This window comes from Ranitomeya variabilis, chromosome 3 (genome assembly GCF_051348905.1).
Source record: "Ranitomeya variabilis isolate aRanVar5 chromosome 3, aRanVar5.hap1, whole genome shotgun sequence".
Taxonomy (NCBI): Eukaryota; Metazoa; Chordata; class Amphibia; order Anura; family Dendrobatidae; genus Ranitomeya; species Ranitomeya variabilis.
The window spans coordinates 612,239,702-612,258,799 of record NC_135234.1 but is presented as its reverse complement, the minus strand read 5'-3'; the positions used below and the strand labels follow the sequence as shown (position 1 = coordinate 612,258,799).

The 19,098-nt window shown below is 43.7% G+C and overlaps 1 protein-coding gene across 2 annotated transcripts in view; it reads right to left on the bottom strand.

Moving 5' to 3' along the window:
- CCDC122 (coiled-coil domain containing 122) overlaps positions 1-19,098 on the bottom strand; it is a 177,332-nt gene that overhangs the window by 22,542 nt on the left and 135,692 nt on the right. For both annotated transcript variants that reach the window (XM_077297351.1, XM_077297350.1), the window contains exons 3-4: positions 7,988-8,386; positions 4,345-4,461 (exon numbers count right to left, since the gene is read on the bottom strand). In XM_077297351.1, coding sequence (XP_077153466.1) covers positions 4,345-4,461; positions 7,988-8,386 — 516 coding nt within the window. The remainder of the gene's footprint in view (positions 1-4,344; positions 4,462-7,987; positions 8,387-19,098) is intronic.

Sequence of the window (19,098 nt, the reverse complement as noted above, 5' to 3'; positions counted from 1 at the left end):
CAACGTGTCCTGCAAAAGCCACGCAGACACAAGAACTGAAATTGAAGGGAACCTGTCCCCCCTCCCCCAGGCGTTTTTACGTTATCCAGCCACCTTGTACAGCGGTAATGCTGCATGTGTGCAAGGTGGCTCAGAAACGTATTCTCCTCGCACATGTGGAACTGAAAACACGTCTGCAATGTGTCCTCTGTGTGACCATTTAACCGTCCCGGTGGTGTGACTTTCCTTTGTAATGACACGCTGCAACCCCCTTGGTAGCGCTGCCCGTCTTCTGGCATCATGGTTTGGCTGCCTGCGCCTCTGCGGCCGCCCTGACCCACACAACGCCCCTCGGTGTCTTATTTATTGGGACTGCGAGGGTGTGATTGATGGGCAGGATCAGTGCATCAGTTCGCCTGTCCCTCCTCTCCTTCCGCCTTCTTCGGACTGTGCGGCTTCATGGCCGTGGCATGCGATAAGGGATCAGATGACGCCGCACAGTCTGAAGCGGGTGTAAGGACCCGAGTGTGAGAGGCGAACATATGTGCTGCGCCAGGCCCTGAATCCCAGCCCCGCAGTGTTTTAACAATGTTAAGACACTGCGGGGCTGGGATTCATGGGCATCGCGAACCGCACCGGCCGACATTACATGATGCCAGAAGATGGGCAGCGCTAACGGCGCTAGGCCAGGGGATAACACGACAGCGCAGACTCCTGTACAGCAAATAACAACGCTCGGGAGGCTGCACCCAGCACCAAGGTGGGATTCTTGACACCTGTGCTGCGTCTCATTACAAAGGGAACTCTCGCCTCCATTACACAGTTTGACTGTCTAAAGGGCTGAATGTTATACGTGTTCCATTCAGCGTGTGCAAGGAGAAAAATTACAAGAGCAACCTTTGACTTGCGCAGCACTGCTGCTGCATAAGCTGTGGCTCTTCTACTTTGTAACCCCTGAGGGGGGGTTAAAGGTGACTTTTGAAATCGGTTCAATTAGGCTTCGGCCTACACTCTGCTCCACCTGCAGAGCCCGGGCTCCAACAACGCTAGTTGCTGTCCGGAAGTGCTGGCTGCACAGAGCCAAACACCTCGCCAATGTGTCAGTGGGGTCCAGCACCGCCAGCTGTTCCCCTGCTGTGTAGCCGGCAACGTGTCCTGCAAAAGTCACGCAGACACAACACACCCAAAGCTGCCGCCTGTGCAGGCTTCGGCCTACACTCCCCTCCCCCTGCTCCTCCTCCTCCTGCTCCTCCTCCTGCTGTCCCTGGGCTCTAACACACCGCCAGTTTTTGCCCAGATGTGCTAGCTGCACAGAGAAAAACACCAGCCAATGTGTCAGTGGGGTCCAGCACCGCCAGCTGTTCCCCTGCTGTGCAGCCGGCAACGTGTCCTGCAAAAGCCACGCAGACACAAGAACTGAAATTGAAGGGAACCTGTCCCCCCTCCCCCAGGCGTTTTTACGTTATCCAGCCACCTTGTACAGCGGTAATGCTGCATGTGTGCAAGGTGGCTCAGAAACGTATTCTCCTCGCACATGTGGAACTGAAAACACGTCTGCAATGTGTCCTCTGTGTGACCATTTAACCGTCCCGGTGGTGTGACTTTCCTTTGTAATGACACGCTGCAACCCCCTTGGTAGCGCTGCCCGTCTTCTGGCATCATGGTTTGGCTGCCTGCGCCTCTGCGGCCGCCCTGACCCACACAACGCCCCTCGGTGTCTTATTTATTGGGACTGCGAGGGTGTGATTGATGGGCAGGATCAGTGCATCAGTTCGCCTGTCCCTCCTCTCCTTCCGCCTTCTTCGGACTGTGCGGCTTCATGGCCGTGGCATGCGATAAGGGATCAGATGACGCCGCATAGTCTGAAGCGGGTGTAAGAACCCAAGCGAGAGGCGAACATATGTACTGCGCCAGGCCATGAATCCCAGCCCCGCAGTGTTTAAACTATGTCAATACACTGCGGGGCTGTGATTCATGGGCATCGCGAACCGCACCGGCCAACATTAAATGAGGTCAGAAGATGGGCAGCGCTAACGGCGCTAGGCCAGGGGATAACACGACAGCGCAGACTCCTGTACAGCAAATAACAACGCTCAGGAGGCTGCACCCAGCACCAAGGTGGGATTCTTGACATCTGTGCTGCGTCTCATTACAAAGGGAACTCGCGCCTCCAACACAGTTTGACTGTATAAAGGGCTAAATGTTATACGTGTTTCATTCAGCGTGTGCAAGGAGCGAAATTAAAAGAGCAACCTTTGACTTGTGCAGCACTACTGCTGCATAAGCTGTGGCTCTTCTACTTTCTAACCCCTGAGGGGGGGTTAAAGGTTACCTTTGAAATTGGTTCAAGTAGGCTTCGGCCTACACTCTGCTCCCCCTGCAGAGCCCGGGCTACAACACCGCTCGTTGCTGTCCGGAAGTGCTGGCTGCACAGAGCCAAACACCTCGCCAATGTGTCAGTGGGGTCCAGCACCGCCAGCTGTTCCCCTGCTGTGCAGCCGGCAACGTGTCCTGCAAAAGCCACGCAGACACTTGCTCTTGTACCTTCTGCTCCACATCCTGGTTCCAGTACCGTCAGCTGGTTCCGGGCAGAGCCTTTGGCTTAGGTGCCTCCCTCTGGGTATCCGAGTTCCACCAACGTCAGGTGGTCCTTGGTAGTGCTTTCAGGCACGGGTACCTCCTGCTTAGTAACCGGGTTCCAGTAACGTCAGCTGGTCCTCGGTAGTTCCATTGGCTCTTGGACCTTCGGCTACCCATCCGGGTTCCAGCACCGTCAGCTGGTTCTCGGCAGTGTCTTTTGCTCTTGTACCTTCTGCTCCCCATCCTGGTTCCAGTACCGTCAGCTGGTTCCGGGCAGAGCCTTTGGCTTAGGTGCCTCCCTCTGGGTATCCGAGTTCCACCAACGTCAGGTGGTCCTTGGTAGTGCTTTCAGGCACGGGTACCTCCTGCTTAGTAACCGGGTTCCAGTAACGTCAGCTGGTCCTCGGTAGTTCCATTGGCTCTTGGACCTTCGGGTAGCCATCCGAGTTCCAGTTCCATCAGCTGGTTCTCGGCATTTTCTCAGCCTTCTTGTACCTTCTGCTACATTTCCAAGTTCAAGAGACTAAACACGATGACCCGGAAGAACACCCCTAAGATGACGACGACACCAGAGACGACAACCACCGTGATGACGACGACCCTGGAGACGATGACCCTGAAGACCACCCCGATGACGACGACCCCGGAGACCACCCCGATGACGACGACCCCGGAGACGACGACCCTGGAGACGACGACGACCTGGAAGACCGAGAAGCAGAAGAACAAGAGGCTGCAGAACAAAGAGCAGAAGGACATTAAGCATAACACAAAATATCAGAGCAAAAAAATATTATGTAAATTATAAGCAGAAGAAGACTAAGCAGTGTATGGGGGTGAGTCCGTTCCTCCTCGTGGTGCCCCTGGATAAAGCCTGATGCTGCAGGCCAAACTGAACGCGGACAAATGTAACTGGTTTGTGACAGGCAGAACGGAAGGTGTAATCTTCAAACTTTTATAGATAACAACTACGGGAATGCCTGTCACAAATAAGAATATGATGAAGAAGTTGAATATGATGAAGATAATAGTAAAATAAAAAGAATATGAACAATGTAACCCAAAAAATAATAGGTAGAAGATGAAGAAGAAGATGAATAAGGTGAAGAAGTTGATGTCAAAGAAGCTGATGATGAGGATAATTAAGAAGAAAGCGTGGGAGAAGTAAAAAAGAAGGTGAAGGGCGTGGAAGTAGTGAAACATCAATATCTGACATAAAAAAAAAAAAAAATAACATAGTCAAATTCTTTCTAACGCCGAACTTCATAAAAAAAAATAAAAAATCCTGCTATTCTATTACATTGGGCTAAACCTCTGTCCCTTTAATATCTCCGCCACGTCCCCCAATACATCCTACATTATTCTTAGTTGTTTTCCTTCATGTAGAATGAACCTACAAGTTTATTAAGGGTTTATTTTAATTCCGATATTTTCGTCCCATTGACTTGCATTGGGATCGGGTATCGGTATCGGATTGGATCCGATATTTTGACGGTATCGGCCGATACTTTCCGATACCGATACTTTCCGATATCGGAAAGTATCGCTCAACACTACTGCTCATATAAGAGGGTGGTAAGCCACTCCTCCACAGGTGTCCACCAGAGGATTCTCCTGTTCTCCAGCGGGCCAGTCCAAGCTTGGTACTGTAGTGTCACAGTCTAATAACAGTGGCAGTGTAATTCAGAGCACCTCTTTGTGTGTGAATAATATTATTTATGTCAATACTTCTACATTCATTTACTTCCACACATAATTACTGCTAACAGAAGTGTGATTACTTGCCTCAATGTCTTTTCTGAGCACAGCATGTCTTTCCAACTCCTCTTCATATATTTTCTTTTTTGCATTGATACATTCCCCAATTGCTTTGATTTGCTCACTTAAATGTAGTATTTCCTCCTGTAAACGGAGAAGACGTATTATTGTCTTAGTAGGAATTACTTTATGATCAAAAACAGTTCTCAGATAAAAGTAATACCTCCCTAGTGCTCTTATTAAATGACTTTCATAATTCCCATTCATTTGCTTAAAGAGCATTTGAAAAAACAAAAACAGGAATATCATCCGCTAGACCACCCTGATCTTCATTTATTGTTAGAAAGCCTTTATTTAAATTCTTACTTGCATCATTAACAATATTATTTTTATTACTTGCTCCTTTGAGGCCTTTTTCAGAGCTGCAGCAGTGACATCAACCATCAACAACGGATGACTGCCGCAGTCAATCAATAACCTCAGTAGTCTTGTGCATCTAGCACAGGATCATCACTATCGAAGTGAGTGTCTGCAGTGTTATCAACTAGACATGACCACTGCAGCCCTGTAAAAACAAGAATGGCCTTTGCCACAGTTAGACTTCTGACTGCAGACTTGTGAATCCTTGCATTAAAAATTTGAATATTTGGAATCATAAATCTGTCATAAAGGTATGTGCAAAATATTTTTATTAGTCCATAAACAAAATAACAATTACAAACTAGTCAATAAAATCAATCAGTACAAAATTATATTATAGAGATAAAATTCAATGCAAAAGACACAGGGCAAAATAGAAAGTCAGGAGAGTATTACTGCTCCCAGTGTGTGACCGGTTGGATCAAGTTCTTACGGCTAATAAGTAATACTGTGCAATGTAAAGAGCCAATAAGAGGCAAACGGTGTAATTAGAAGTGCAGGACTGATCCTTAGCCATGTTGGTCACCATGATGTCTCCTGACTGCCAGCCTCTACGTGCATTTCGCATAGGCTTCTTCGGGGGCCGTGGCTACACTCGAGGGTGGGTTGAAATGTGACAACAAGTTTGCAATATGCGTCTAGTCGGAATATGACCAGGAGTATACAAATCTCGTACTTGCAGCCACATGCTCTCTTGTCTGCTGATGCTTGGACCAGAGAATCCTCACATCACTCGCTGTGCACACTGAGGATTCACAAGTCTGCAGTCACATTGAGTGACTGAAGACTTCGGGCCAAACCTGGACACCCACTTCAACTAATATAATGGCTTTTTCCTATAAATTTTACAGATTACATAGTATACAATGGTTTATTGTTATTGAAGTGAAACTCTAAGGTTATATTTGTAATTTCTATATTGCGCTCTCAATTGAAAGTCAAATGCATATTTTGTTATTTGCAGATTTAGAAATCTTCTCCAAGATATTATATGGTATATTAAATAGTGTGGTGATTCCGAGATGAGGTGAAATAAGCATTATAGACTAATCGGATTGTTTCCTGCAGGTTCGTTTTCTTCCTACCCTAAATAGACTGCTAATTTTTGCAGACACAGTTTCACTTGCCTTAATGGCACAGGTATGGAAAATTTGGGTTTATGAAAATGTTTTCAATTCAATGACTGATTCTTATGTTTTCTTATGCCCTGATCTAAAAAGAAACACTTCTATTTTTAACCATCATGTATGGATTTTGCACAAAGAGGCATGAAATTACGTACGAGCGAGATGAGCAAGAAAAATCTTTATTGTAGCCAAAAAATGTACATAGTATTATGTTTAAAAATGTATTAAACATAAATTGTGCAACTTTGCAAAATTAATTCTTGCTCTTTTTCCCTTCAAAGCTTCTCTTGATACCTTTTCTCTTATAGAAAGCATGCAGATTTTCTCTGTGAAGCATCCTGCAATAGTCCCTCATGATGCTCACATTCCATCTATCTTGGTATCATCATTTCATCTCCTTGATATCCTGATAAAATCTTTCTCCTTGCTCTTTGATAACAGCATCAAAGATTTCAGGAAAGTTGTCCAAAAGGAAATGTAAAAAAATTAACCTCAAATTCATCAGACAACCCAAGGCTTTGAAACGTTTCAACATGTTCCCCACGATGGACTTAAACTTTCGGTCTTTGTTGTTAGCTAAAAATTTCTTCACATCTTCTTTAACCCCTTTCCGACGTAGGGCGTAATAATCCCTCACTTTGATGTGGGCTCTGGTGCTAAGCCCACATCTTTCCCGGCACATGTTAGCTGTTTTGAACCGCGATCCACCCGCCGCTGTTAACCCATTGAATGCCGCTGTCAATCTCTGACAGCGGCATGTATCTCACTCTTACCAGAAGCAGGTCGGAAATCCCACCCATCAGTCTAAATCCCATTGAACACCTGTGGAGAGATCTTACAATTGCTGTTAGGAGAAGGCACCCATCAAATATGAGAAACCTGGAGCAGTTTGCAAAAGAAGAGTGGTCCAAAAAGTATAGCTGATAGGTATAAGAAGCTTATTGATGGTTATAGGAAGCGATTGATTGTAGTTATTTATTCCAAATATTAAGTTGAGGGTGCCAACAATTTTGTATGGCCCATTTTTGGGATTTTGTGTGAAATTATCTCCAATTTGCCTTTTTTAATGTTTTTTTTTCTGCTGTTCCAATACACACAAAGGAAATAAACATGTGTATAACAAACATTTGTTATTGCAATAATTTTCTTTGAGAAATACTTCATTATTTGGAACAATTTCAAGAGTGCCAATATTTTTATCAATGACTGTATAATCTATTGAACGCTGCTTATAAATCTTACCCATTTTTTCCTTACATAATTACAAAGTAGCTCCGAGTGGGAATCATTAACTTACTGATGATGATTCCTTTTTTTAACCACTGATCTTCTTAGCATGCAACATAGCGGTCAGGAACAGGAAGCATGAACTGAGTGGAGATTCCAAAGTAGTCAATAGTTGATGTCTGCATGAGTATTTCAGTTATTACGCATTATCATTCAGTAAAGTAGACCAACCAGAAAAGAACAGCTGACTGAGAAAGTCCACTAACCAAAGGGAAGTTAACAGAACACATGTCCTGTTGTTATTTCAACCTTTCGCAATTCTTTCTGACATGTTTACTTTAGACTTCTTCAATTAGCTAAAAAGGAAAAAAAAATCTGAAATATTTTACACATTTTCATAAATCCTCACTAGACTTTTAAAAATTATCTGACAGCTCTTTTGACATGTCTATTTTAGTAAAAACTTTTATTTGCCATTAAATAACAATTCTGTAGCATATTTTCTTAGAAATCTACATTGTGCCGTATCTCTGGTATTTTGACTACAAATTTTTTAAAAAAGAAAACCTGGAAACTGGTTGTTACCATTCTCCTTGTCAAAGAAGTATTATCCTACTCACAACAGATGGGAGAGTACAAGATAAGGATATAGTTTCAACATCCTGTTGTCAATTTATTCATAAATTTCGAAAGAATAACAAACAAACAGCACAATGCGGAGCTCTTAGAAAAGATGCTCCAGAGTTGTTATTTTAGAATGAATACAAGTATTTATTAGACAGTATGTTTTAGTGTATTTATTCATCGTCATCAACATTGATGTTGTTTTTCCATCTATTACTGTATATGCTACATTACTCTACATATATTACTTTCCAGATAATTAAATTACCAACCTGCACTTGTTTTACAGCAAGGCTTCCAGGATTATGCAAATCAAGGATCATTTCCTCCTTCTGCTTCTTTAATAGTTGAACCCTTGTTCGCTTCTTATTAAGCTCAATCATAAACGGTAGTGTATTTTCTGCCACTGAAAACCTATCAATACTATCTGAAATTCTTTTTCGGTAGCCATTGTTTCTGGCCACAGTAGATTCCAAATTTTCTTTCTGAATTTCTACCTCTAATTTAAGCTTGATATTCTCAGTATAAATTGAGAGGTTTTTGGTCTCCAGGATTTCACATTGCTGGGTTAAATTTTCAATTAAGTTTTCTTCTTCCGTAATCTTTCTTTCAACTTCTTTTGTTTCCAATAGAATAGTTTTCAGCTCTGTTTCAAGTTCATTAATCTCTGTCTAAAATTTGAACAAAAGTTTAAAGATAAATCTATATATTTTCTTTGTGGACAATAGGTAATTGTAATCTTACTAGTAATTGCTTGTGTTTCATATGGCTCAATTCTGATACCCTGGTGCCACCAGAAAAGGAGGTCCAATCAAAGTTAGCTGAACCTCTAAGTTTTATAGCTGGGAAGGGCGTGTGCAGTGATAAACACTACATAGGTCATGAAATGATAGCAATCAGTGGTGTAGAGAATTAACACAAACAAATATGGAAATGTGAGCAAACAAGCTTGAAGACCTGTAATCCCAGGTGGTTAGGGTTGAGAATGTGTTACCTAAAAATGGGCTCCATTTTAATTTTTTTCTGTGGGACACTTTCACCTCTATATATTCCCAATACAATAACTAATTGCAGACTAAAAGCTTAATACTCCATTGCACATTTATCATCTACTGAAAAGGAAGAGATCTGACTTTCCAATACTTTAACTTTAAAAGACAGAGATTGCGTCCCTAGACAGGGTAAAGAGTCCCAAAAGTACAACCACAGAAACAAACCAAAAATGAAAAGTAGATACAACCCCACAGAGGAAGCTCACATAAAACGAAAAGTGCAAAGACTAAAATAAGTACGGATAATAAAATATTTTTTCATTGAATATAGATGAAAAAAAAACATGTATATATGCAACATAACAGACACAGAGATATATTGGTGGGTGAGCCAGCAGGGAAACCCTCATGATGAACGAGCACCAATCACTATGTAAAACAAAATGTGTAAAAATAAATGTATAGTTAAAGAAATATATGTTCAGATGGTTAGTAAAATATACAAATATCAAGCACATGTTATTGTAAAAACGTATTGAGGCTCACCAGCCAGATGCGCATTTTTCAAATGCTTTGTTATGGGTCAGTTTTTATCTTTAAAAGGTGGAATAAGTAAATATTTAATATTAATCCAATATGGCTTGAAATAACTAACAGAATCTGTGTTAATTAAGATACGTGATACATACAAACATACGTAAAATCTAAATAAGGCAAAAAATACTCAGGAGCCAATAAGGTTCCTATATCATTTTTCTAATAGGTACACACTCTACATAAGAAAGTTAAACATCTACTTCCTTGCCATGAGCAATACAAGTTGTGTATTATATAAAATTGTGTATATGTAAAATTCAAGTAATACTCAGTATATTTTAAATCTAGGTGGCTCTGGGATTCTGGAGATAGGCAGCTTCTTAATCAATAGAGGTAAATGTACCTGTCATGTACCAGTCTGTCATTGTTTTTATCTATTCTGCTATGGTTTCTAGTTGCAGTGGTTTAGTGGTTAACAGAACTACTATCACATGAAAGAGTAAACTACTGCATAAAGATTTTCCATTCTTGCAGAGTGACAAAGTGGGACTAGTGATGAGTGAGATTGCTCATCACTGGTCAATTGAGCATCTAGGTGCTCGTTCACATTCGTTACTTGGTCGAGTATCATGGGACCTTGAGCACCATGCTCGAATCTTCGCGCCGGATGTTTTGAAGCTGGTACACAGTCAACAAACATGCGGGAATTGCCTGCCAAACACGGTAATGCCATAGCGATGTTGGCTACTGGCATTAGGCCGGGGTCAGACCTAACGTATAAAAATATGGTCCGTTTTTTATGGCCAAGATAAGCAGAAAAGTTCCTAAACAGTGATCAGTAGTCAATGTGAGGATGTGATTTTTTTCTCCAAAAAGTATCCATGTGCCGTATGGCATGTGCCGTATGGCATCCATGTGCCGTATGGCATCCGTACGGCGAGATTTTCTCGCAGGCTTACAAAATGGACATATAATGGATCCATGGGCTCAAATATTTGTGAAAACATACAGTATATGTGTGTGTCAATGACATACAGTGTGTGTATATATATATATATATATATATATATATATATATATATATATACAGTGGGGCAAAAAAGTATTTAGTCAGTCAGCAATAGTGCAAGTTCCACCACTTAAAAAGATGAGAGGCGTCTGTAATTTACATCATAGGTAGACCTCAACTATGGGAGACAAACTGAGAAAAAAAAATCCAGAAAATCACATTGTCTGTTTTTTTTTCATTTTATTTGCATATTATGGTGGAAAATAAGTATTTGGTCAGAAACAAAATTTCATCTCAATACTTTGTAATATATCCTTTGTTGGCAATGACAGAGGTCAAACGTTTTCTGTAAGTTTTCACAAGGTTGCCACACACTGTGGTTGGTATGTTGGCCCATTCCTCCATGCAGATCTCCTCTAGAGCAGTGATGTTTTTGGCTTTTCGCTTGGCAACTCGGACTTTCAACTCCCTCCAAAGGTTTTCTATAGGGTTGAGATCTGGAGACTGGCTAGGCCACTCCAGGACCTTGAAATGCTTCTTACGAAGCCACTCCTTCGTTGCCCTGGCGGTGTGCTTTGGATCATTGTCATGTTGAAAGACCCAGCCACGTTTCATCTTCAATGCCCTTGCTGATGGAAGGAGGTTTGCACTTCAAATCTCACGATACATGGCCCCATTCATTCTTTCATGTACCCGGATCAGTCGTCCTGGCTCCTTTGCAGAGAAACAGCCCCAAAGCATGATGTTTCCACCACCATGCTTTACAGTAGGTATGGTGTTTGATGGATGCAACTCAGTATTCTTTTTCCTCCAAACACGACAAGTTGTGTTTCTACCAAACAGTTCCAGTTTGGTTTCATCAGACCATAGGACATTCTCCCAAAACTCCTCTGGATCATCCAAATGCTCTCTAGCAAACTTCAGACGGGCCCGGACATGTACTGGCTTAAGCAGTGGGACACGTCTGGCACTGCAGGATCTGAGTCCATGGTGGCGTAGTGTGTTACTTATGGTAGGCCTTGTTACATTGGTCTCAGCTCTCTGCAGTTCATTCACTAGGTCCCCCCGCGTGGTTCTGGGATTTTTGCTCACCGTTCTTGTGATCATTCTGACCCCACGGGGTGGGATTTTGCGTGGAGCCCCAGATCGAGGGAGATTATCAGTGGTCTTGAACGTCTTCCATTTTCTAATTATTGCGCCCACTGTTGATTTCGTCACTCCAAGCTGGTTGGCTATTGCAGATTCAGTCTTCCCAGCCTGGTGCAGGGCTACAATTTTGTTTCTGGTGTCCTTTGACAGCTCTTTGGTCTTCACCATAGTGGAGTTTGGAGTCAGACTGTTTGAGGGTGTGCACAGGTGTCTTTTTATACTGATAACAATTTTAAACAGGTGCCATTACTACAGGTAATGAGTGGAGGAAAGAGGAGACTCTTAAAGAAGAAGTTACAGGTCTGTGAGAGCCAGAAATCTTGATTGTTTGTTAAATTCTGACCAAATACTTATTTTCCACCATAATATGCAAATAAAATGATAAAAAAACAGACAATGTGATTTTCTGGATTTTTTTTGCTCAGTTTGTCTCCCATAGTTGAGGTCTACCTATGATGTAAATTACAGACGCCTCTCATCTTTTTAAGTGGTGGAACTTGCACTATTGCTGACTGACTAAATACTTTTTTGCCCCACTGTATATATATATATATATATATATATATATATATATATATATATATATATATATATATACACACACTGCTAAAAAAAATAACGGGAACACTTAAAAGGAACCTGTCACCTGAATTTGGCGGGACCGGTTTTGGGTCATATGGTCGGGGTTTTCGGGTGTTTGATTCACCCTTTCCTTACCCGCTGGCTGCATGCTGGTCGCAATATTGGATTGAAGTTCATTTTCTGTCCTCCGGAGTACACGCCTGCGCAAGGAAATATTGCCTTGCGCTGGTGTGTACTACGTAGGACACAGCATGAACTTCAATGCAATATTGCGGCCAGCATGCAGCCAGCGGGTAAGGAAAGGGTGAATCAAACACCCGAAAACCCCACCCATAAGACCCAAAACCGGTCCCGCCAAATTCAGGTGACAGGTTCCTTTTAAACAACAGAATATAACTCCAAGTAAATCAAACTTCTGTGAAATCAAACTGTCCAATTAGGAAGCGACACTGTTTGACAATCCATTTCACATGCTGTTGTGCAAATGGAATAGACAACATATGAAAATTATTGGCTATTATCAAGACACACTCAATAAAGGAGTGGTTCTGCAGGTGGGGAAAACAGACCACATCTCAGTACCAATGCTTTAAGGCTGATGTTTTGGTCACTTTTGTATGTTGGTTGTGTTTTCACACTCATGGTAGCATGAGACAGACTCTACAACCCACACAAGTGGCTCAGGTAGTGCAGCTCATCCAGGATGGCACATCAATGCGAGCTGTGGCAAGAAGGTTTGCTGTGTCTGTCAGCGTAGTGTCCAGAGGCTGGAGGCGCTACCAGGAGATAGGCCAGTACACCAGGAGACATGGAAGGGGCCATAGGAGGGCACCAACCCAGCAGCAAGACCGCTTCCTCAGCCTTTGTGCAAGGAGAAACAGGAGGAGCACTGCCAGAGCCCTGCAAAATGACCTCCAGCAGGCCACACATGTACATGTGTCTGCACAAAGGCTTAGAAACCGACTACATGAGGATAATCTGAATGCCCGACGTCCACAGATGGGGGTTGTGCTCACAGCCCAACGCCATGCAGGACGCTTGGCATTTGCCACAGAACACCAGGATTGGCAAATTCACCACTGGCGCCCTGTGCTCTTCACAGATGAAAGCAGGTTCACACTGAGCACATGTGACAGACATGACAGAGTCTGGAGACACTGTGGAGAGCGATCTGCTGCTTGCAACATCCTTCAGCATAACCAGTTTGGCAGTGGGTCAGTAATGGTGTGGGGTGGAATTTCTTTGGAGGGCCACACAGCCCTCCATGTGCTCACCAGAGGTAGCCTGACTGCCAATAGGTACCGAGATGAGATCCTCAGACCCCTTGTGAGACCATATTCTGGTGCGGTTGGCTCTGGATTCCTCCTAATGCACGACAATGCCAGACCTAATGTGGCTGGAGTGTGTCAGCAGTTCCTGCAAGATGAAGGCATTGAAGCTATGGACTGGCCCGCCCGTTCCCCAGACCTGAATCCAATTGAACACATCTGTGTTATGACTTGGTGGTTAAGAGGCCACACTGATATGACCTGGTGGCTAAAAGGCAACATGGGACGAGCTCTGAGGAGGTGGTATCTCTACTGACCGCAGTCCCTAATCCTAACAACAACACTAGTAATAGCCATGGGATGTTCCTGACTCTCCCTAGACACCTCTTCACAGCCTAAGAATTAACTACCCCTAAAGGAGGAAATAGAAAGCTATCTTTCCTCAGAGAAAAACCCCAAAAGGAAAGATAGCCCCCCACAAATATTGACTGTGAGTGGAGAGGGAAATGACATACACAGAAATGAAATCAGTTTTCAGCAAAGGAGGCCAATACTAAACTTGATAGACAGAGAGAAAAGGATACTGTGCGGTCAGTATTAAAAACTACAAAAATCCACGCAGAGTTTACAAAAATGAACTCCACACCGACTCACGGTGTGGAGGGGCAAATCTGCTACCCCAGAGCTTCCAGCTAGCCTGAATATGACATAGTGACAAGCTGGACAAAATGAGACATATTTGCAAAGCAATAGAGTCCAAAGCAAATGGACAAACAAGAACTAGCAAAAACTTATCGTTTGCTGACAAGGACAGGCCATATGAGAAATCCAAGGAGAGAACAAAATCCAACCTAAGACATTGACAGCAGGCATGAACTAAAGCCCAGAGCAGGTTTAAATAACAAACCCAGGCAAGGCGATCAGTGAATGCAGCTGCTACAGCCACTTGAAGGAGTAACAGTTCCACTCGAAACCACCAGAGGGAGTCCAAGGGCAGAACTCACAAAAATACCATTAGCAACCACAGGAGGGAGCTCCAGAACGGAATTCACAACACATCTGGGACATGATGTCTCGCACCATCCACCAACGTCACGTTGCACCACAGACTGTTCAGGATTTGGCGGATGCTTTAGTCCAGGTTTGGGAGAAGATCCCTCAGGAGACATCCGCCTCCTCATCAGGAGCATGCCCAGGTGTTGTTGGGAGGTCATACAGGCACGAGGAGGCCACACGCACTACTGAGCATCATTTTCTTGTCTTGAGGCATTTCCACTGAAGTTGGATCAGCCTGTAACTTAATTTTCCACTTTGATTTTGAGCACATTCCAACTCCAGACCTCTGTGGGATATTAGTTGTGATTTACGGTGATCATTTTTAGGTTTTATTGTTCTCAACACATTCCACAATGTAATGAAGAAAGATTTACAACTAGTATATTTCATTCAGAGATATCTAGGATGTGGGATTTTAGTGTTCCCTTTATTTTTTTGAGCAGTGTATATACAGCTCTGGCAAAAATTAAGAGACCACCACATCAAAACCCTGTCATGGGCAGCCCAATCTCCAGACCTGAACCCCACTGAAAACCTCTGGAATGTAATCAAAAGGATGAGGGATAGTCACAAGCTACCAAACAAATTAGAACTGCTTAACTTTTTGTGCTAAAAGCAGTGTGAAAGACAGGTGGAAAGCATACCAAGACTCATGAGATAAAACATTTGTATTGTTGTTTCTAAATTATTATGAATTTGTTTTCTTTGCATTATTTGAGGTATGAAAGCACTGGGTTTTTTAAAATGTTTTGATCATTTCTCCTTTTCAGAAAAAAATGCAAAATGTATTCCTTGGAAATTCGGGGACATGTTGTCAGAAGTTTATAGCATAAAAGAACAATTTACATTTTACTCAAAATTATACCAATAAAGTGAAAAATCAGACAAACTGAACATTTTGCTATATTTATATAGCCACACACACACACGTATATACACTCACCGGCCACTTTATTAGGTACACCATGCTAGTAACGGGTTGGACCCCCTTTTGCCTTCAGAACTGCCTCAATTCTTCGTGGCATAGATTCAACAAGGTGCTGGAAGCATTCCTCAGAGATTTTGGTCCATATTGACATGATGGCATCACACAGTTGCCGCAGATTTGTCGGCTGCACATCCCAAAGATGCTCCATACAAGGCAGGATGGATCCATGCTTTCATGTTGTTTACGCCAAATTCTGACCCTACCATCCGAATGTCGCAGCAGAAATCGAGACTCATCAGACCAAGCAACGTTTTTCCAATCTTCTACTGTCCAATTTCGATGAGCTTGTACAAATTGTAGCCTCAGTTTCCTGTTCTTAGCTGAAAGGAGTGGTACCCAGTGTGGTCTTCTGCTGCTGTAGCCCATCTGCCTCAAAGTTCGACGCACTGTGCGTTCAGAGATGCTCTTAGGCCTACCTTGGTTGTAACGGGTGGCGATTTGAGTCACTGTTGCCTTTCTATCAGCTCGAACCAGTCTGCCCATTCTCCTCTGACCTCTGGCATCAACAAGGCATTTCCGCCCACAGAACTGCCGCTCACTGGATTTTTTTTCTTTTTCGGACCATTCTCTGTAAACCCTAGAGATGGTTGTGCATGAAAATCCCAGTAGATCAGCAGTTTCTGAAATACTCAGACCAGCCCTTCTGGCACCAACAACCATGCCACGTTCAAAAGCACTCAAATCACCTTTCTTCCCCATACTGATGCTTGGTTTGAACTGCATGAGATTGTCTTGACCATGTCTACATGCCTAAATGCACTGAGTTGCCGCCATGTGATTGGCTGATTAGAAATTAAGTGTTAACAAGAAGTTGGACAGGTGTACCTAATAAAGTGGCCAGTGAGTGTATATTACATAGTCTCATTTATTATGTATATTTCTGTCCCTTATTATACAGTGCCCTCTCTTGTTATGTACAGCACCGTCCCTTACATATTGGATTATATAGAGCCCTGTTTTTTATTACACACCATCCTGTCTTGTTAGCTCTATAATGAAATGATGGCTGATAGAGCTTGAGAAACCATCCTTTCTAGTGGAGGAGCTGATGGACTGGTAGTCTGGTCACCGGCAACTCCAACAGCAGTCATTTTATATCTAACAAGAGAGGGGGCTATGTAATAAAAGAGGGCACTGTGAATAACAAAAATAAGAATACACTATGTAAGAGACAGCACTGTACATAACAGCAGAGAAAGCTATATTATAAGGCTCGGCATCATATATAACTAGAGAAGATGGTACGTAATAAGGGACGATGTTATATATAACAAAAGAGGAAACTATGTAACTAAGGATGGTGTTATACATAATAACACTCCATCATTGCCTTCTCCCCCACTACTCCCATCATTGCCCTTTCCATCACCTCTATCATTGCTTTCTCCCCCACAACATCATTGCCCATTCCGCCACCTCCATCATTTCCTCCTCCCTCACCACCCCCATCATTTCCCTTTCCACCATCATTGTCCTTTCCACTACCACCAACATTGCCTTTTCCCCCCACCACCCCATCATTGCCCATCTCACCATTTCCATCATTTCCTCCTCCCCACCACCTCCATTATTGCCCTTTCCACCACTACTATCATTGTCCTTTACACCACCTCCATCATTTCCTCCTCCCCCACAGCCCCCATTATTGCCCTTTCCACCATGACCATCATTGTCCTTTCCACCACCACCATCATTGTATTTTCCCCATCATGGCCTTGTCCATCACCCCATCATTGCCTTCTCCCCCCACCACCCCCATCATTGCCTCCTTCTCCACCACCCACATCATTGTCCTTTCCACTGCCACCATCATTGCCTTTTCCCCTACCACCCCACCATTGCCCATTCCACCATCTCCATCATTTCTTCCTCCCCCACCATCCCCATCATTGCCCTTTTCAACCACCACCATCATTGCCTTTTCCCCATCATTGCCCATTCCACCAACTCTATCATTTCCTCCTCCCCAGCAGCCCCCATTATTGCACTTTTGACCACCATCATTGCCCATTCCATCACCTCCATCATTTCCTCCTCCCACAACCCCCATTATTACCCTTTCCAAGATGACCATCATTGTCCTTTCCACCACCATCATTGTCTTTTCCCCACCACCCCATCATTGCCTCCTTCCCCACCACCCACATCATTGTCCTTTCCACTGCCACCAACATTGCCTTCACCCCCACCACCCCATCATTGCCCATAACACCACCTCCATCATTTCCTCCTCCCCACCATCCCCATCATTTCCCTTCCCACCACTACCATCATTGCCTTTTCCCCCTACTACCCCATCATTGCCCATTCTACCACCTCCATCATTTCCTCCTCCCCACCATCCCCATTATTGCACTTTTGACCACCCCATCATTGTCCTTTCCACCATCTCCATCATTGCTTTCTGCCCCACCACCCCCATCATTGCCCTCTCCATCACCCCATCATTGCCTTTTCCCTATCACCCCCATCATTGCCCTCTCCTCCACCTACACACACAGAACAATACACCTCTAAGCATGTTCCCTGCAGCACTATGCACACACCGCACACACACACCACCACCACTCATCTCTACACACACACATACATGCAGACACACACTCTGTAAACTGTAGGCCTCTACTCACACAGCATGCATTTTGTAGCACTGGGCAGCCTGCCTGTATGTGCGTTAGTAATAGGCTGTAGACCAGATGCTCTGCATTGCTTGTGTGAACAATGCCACATACAGACTATTATCGCTTATCTTTTTGTGCACTAATGCCAAACAGCCAATACTGGATTGAAAGTGGTTGTTTCATCGGTATTTTTTGCACCTGTGTTGTTGCCATCATTAATCGGGTCCGATGCTCCCTGCTGGTGCATTTGTTTGGAGGCTTCAGCAGGTAACCATCTCTGCTTTTTTCTATGCAGACGCACACACAGCACCTCTCACCTCTCTGCACGCTCTCCCACAGCATCACCATCGCCGGCAGCTTCCTCTCTCTGGCACAGCAGCGGCGCTGAATGATTTCATCCAGCTGTGCTGCTGACTGCTGTGTGAGACAGGAAGCGTGGGCACAAAGCAGGACTGATCACTGCAGCTCCGCTCCGCTGCCATTTTGCCTTGTAGGCAGCAGAGCTGCAGGGATCTCTCCCTGTCCGCCTCACATGAGGGCAATCTGGACAGGGGCCCCCCGGAGCCTCAGGGCCAGATAAACAGGCCAGATTGCTCTCATTATTAGCCACTCTGCAGGGGCCCCCTCCACCTCCAGGCCCTGCTGCAGCTGCACATTCGGTATGTCCACCCCTTATTTAAGGCACAAAAGTGGCAATACCTTATGACAGAAATGTACTCCAGCTCATGACTGGCGTATACAGTGGCATGCAAAAGTTTGGGAACCCCTGGTCAAGATTACTGTTATTGTGAACAGTTAAGCAACTTGAAGATGAAATGATCTCTAAAAGGCCTACAGTTAAAGATGACATACAGTGGGTACGGAAAGTATTCATACCCCTTTAAGTTTTTCACTCTTTGTTTCACTGCAGCCATTTGGTAAATTCAAAAATGTTCTTTTTTTCACATTAAAGTACACTCTGCTCCCCATATTGACTGAATTTAATAAAAAAGAAAAACTGAAATATCACATGGTCATAAGTATTCAGATCATTTGCTCAGACACTCATATTTAAGTCATATGCTGTCCATTTCCTTGTGATCCTCCTTGAGATGGTTCTACTCCTTCATTGGAGTCCAGCTGTGTTTAATTAAACTGATAGGACTTGATCTGTAAATGCACACACCTGTCTACATAAGACC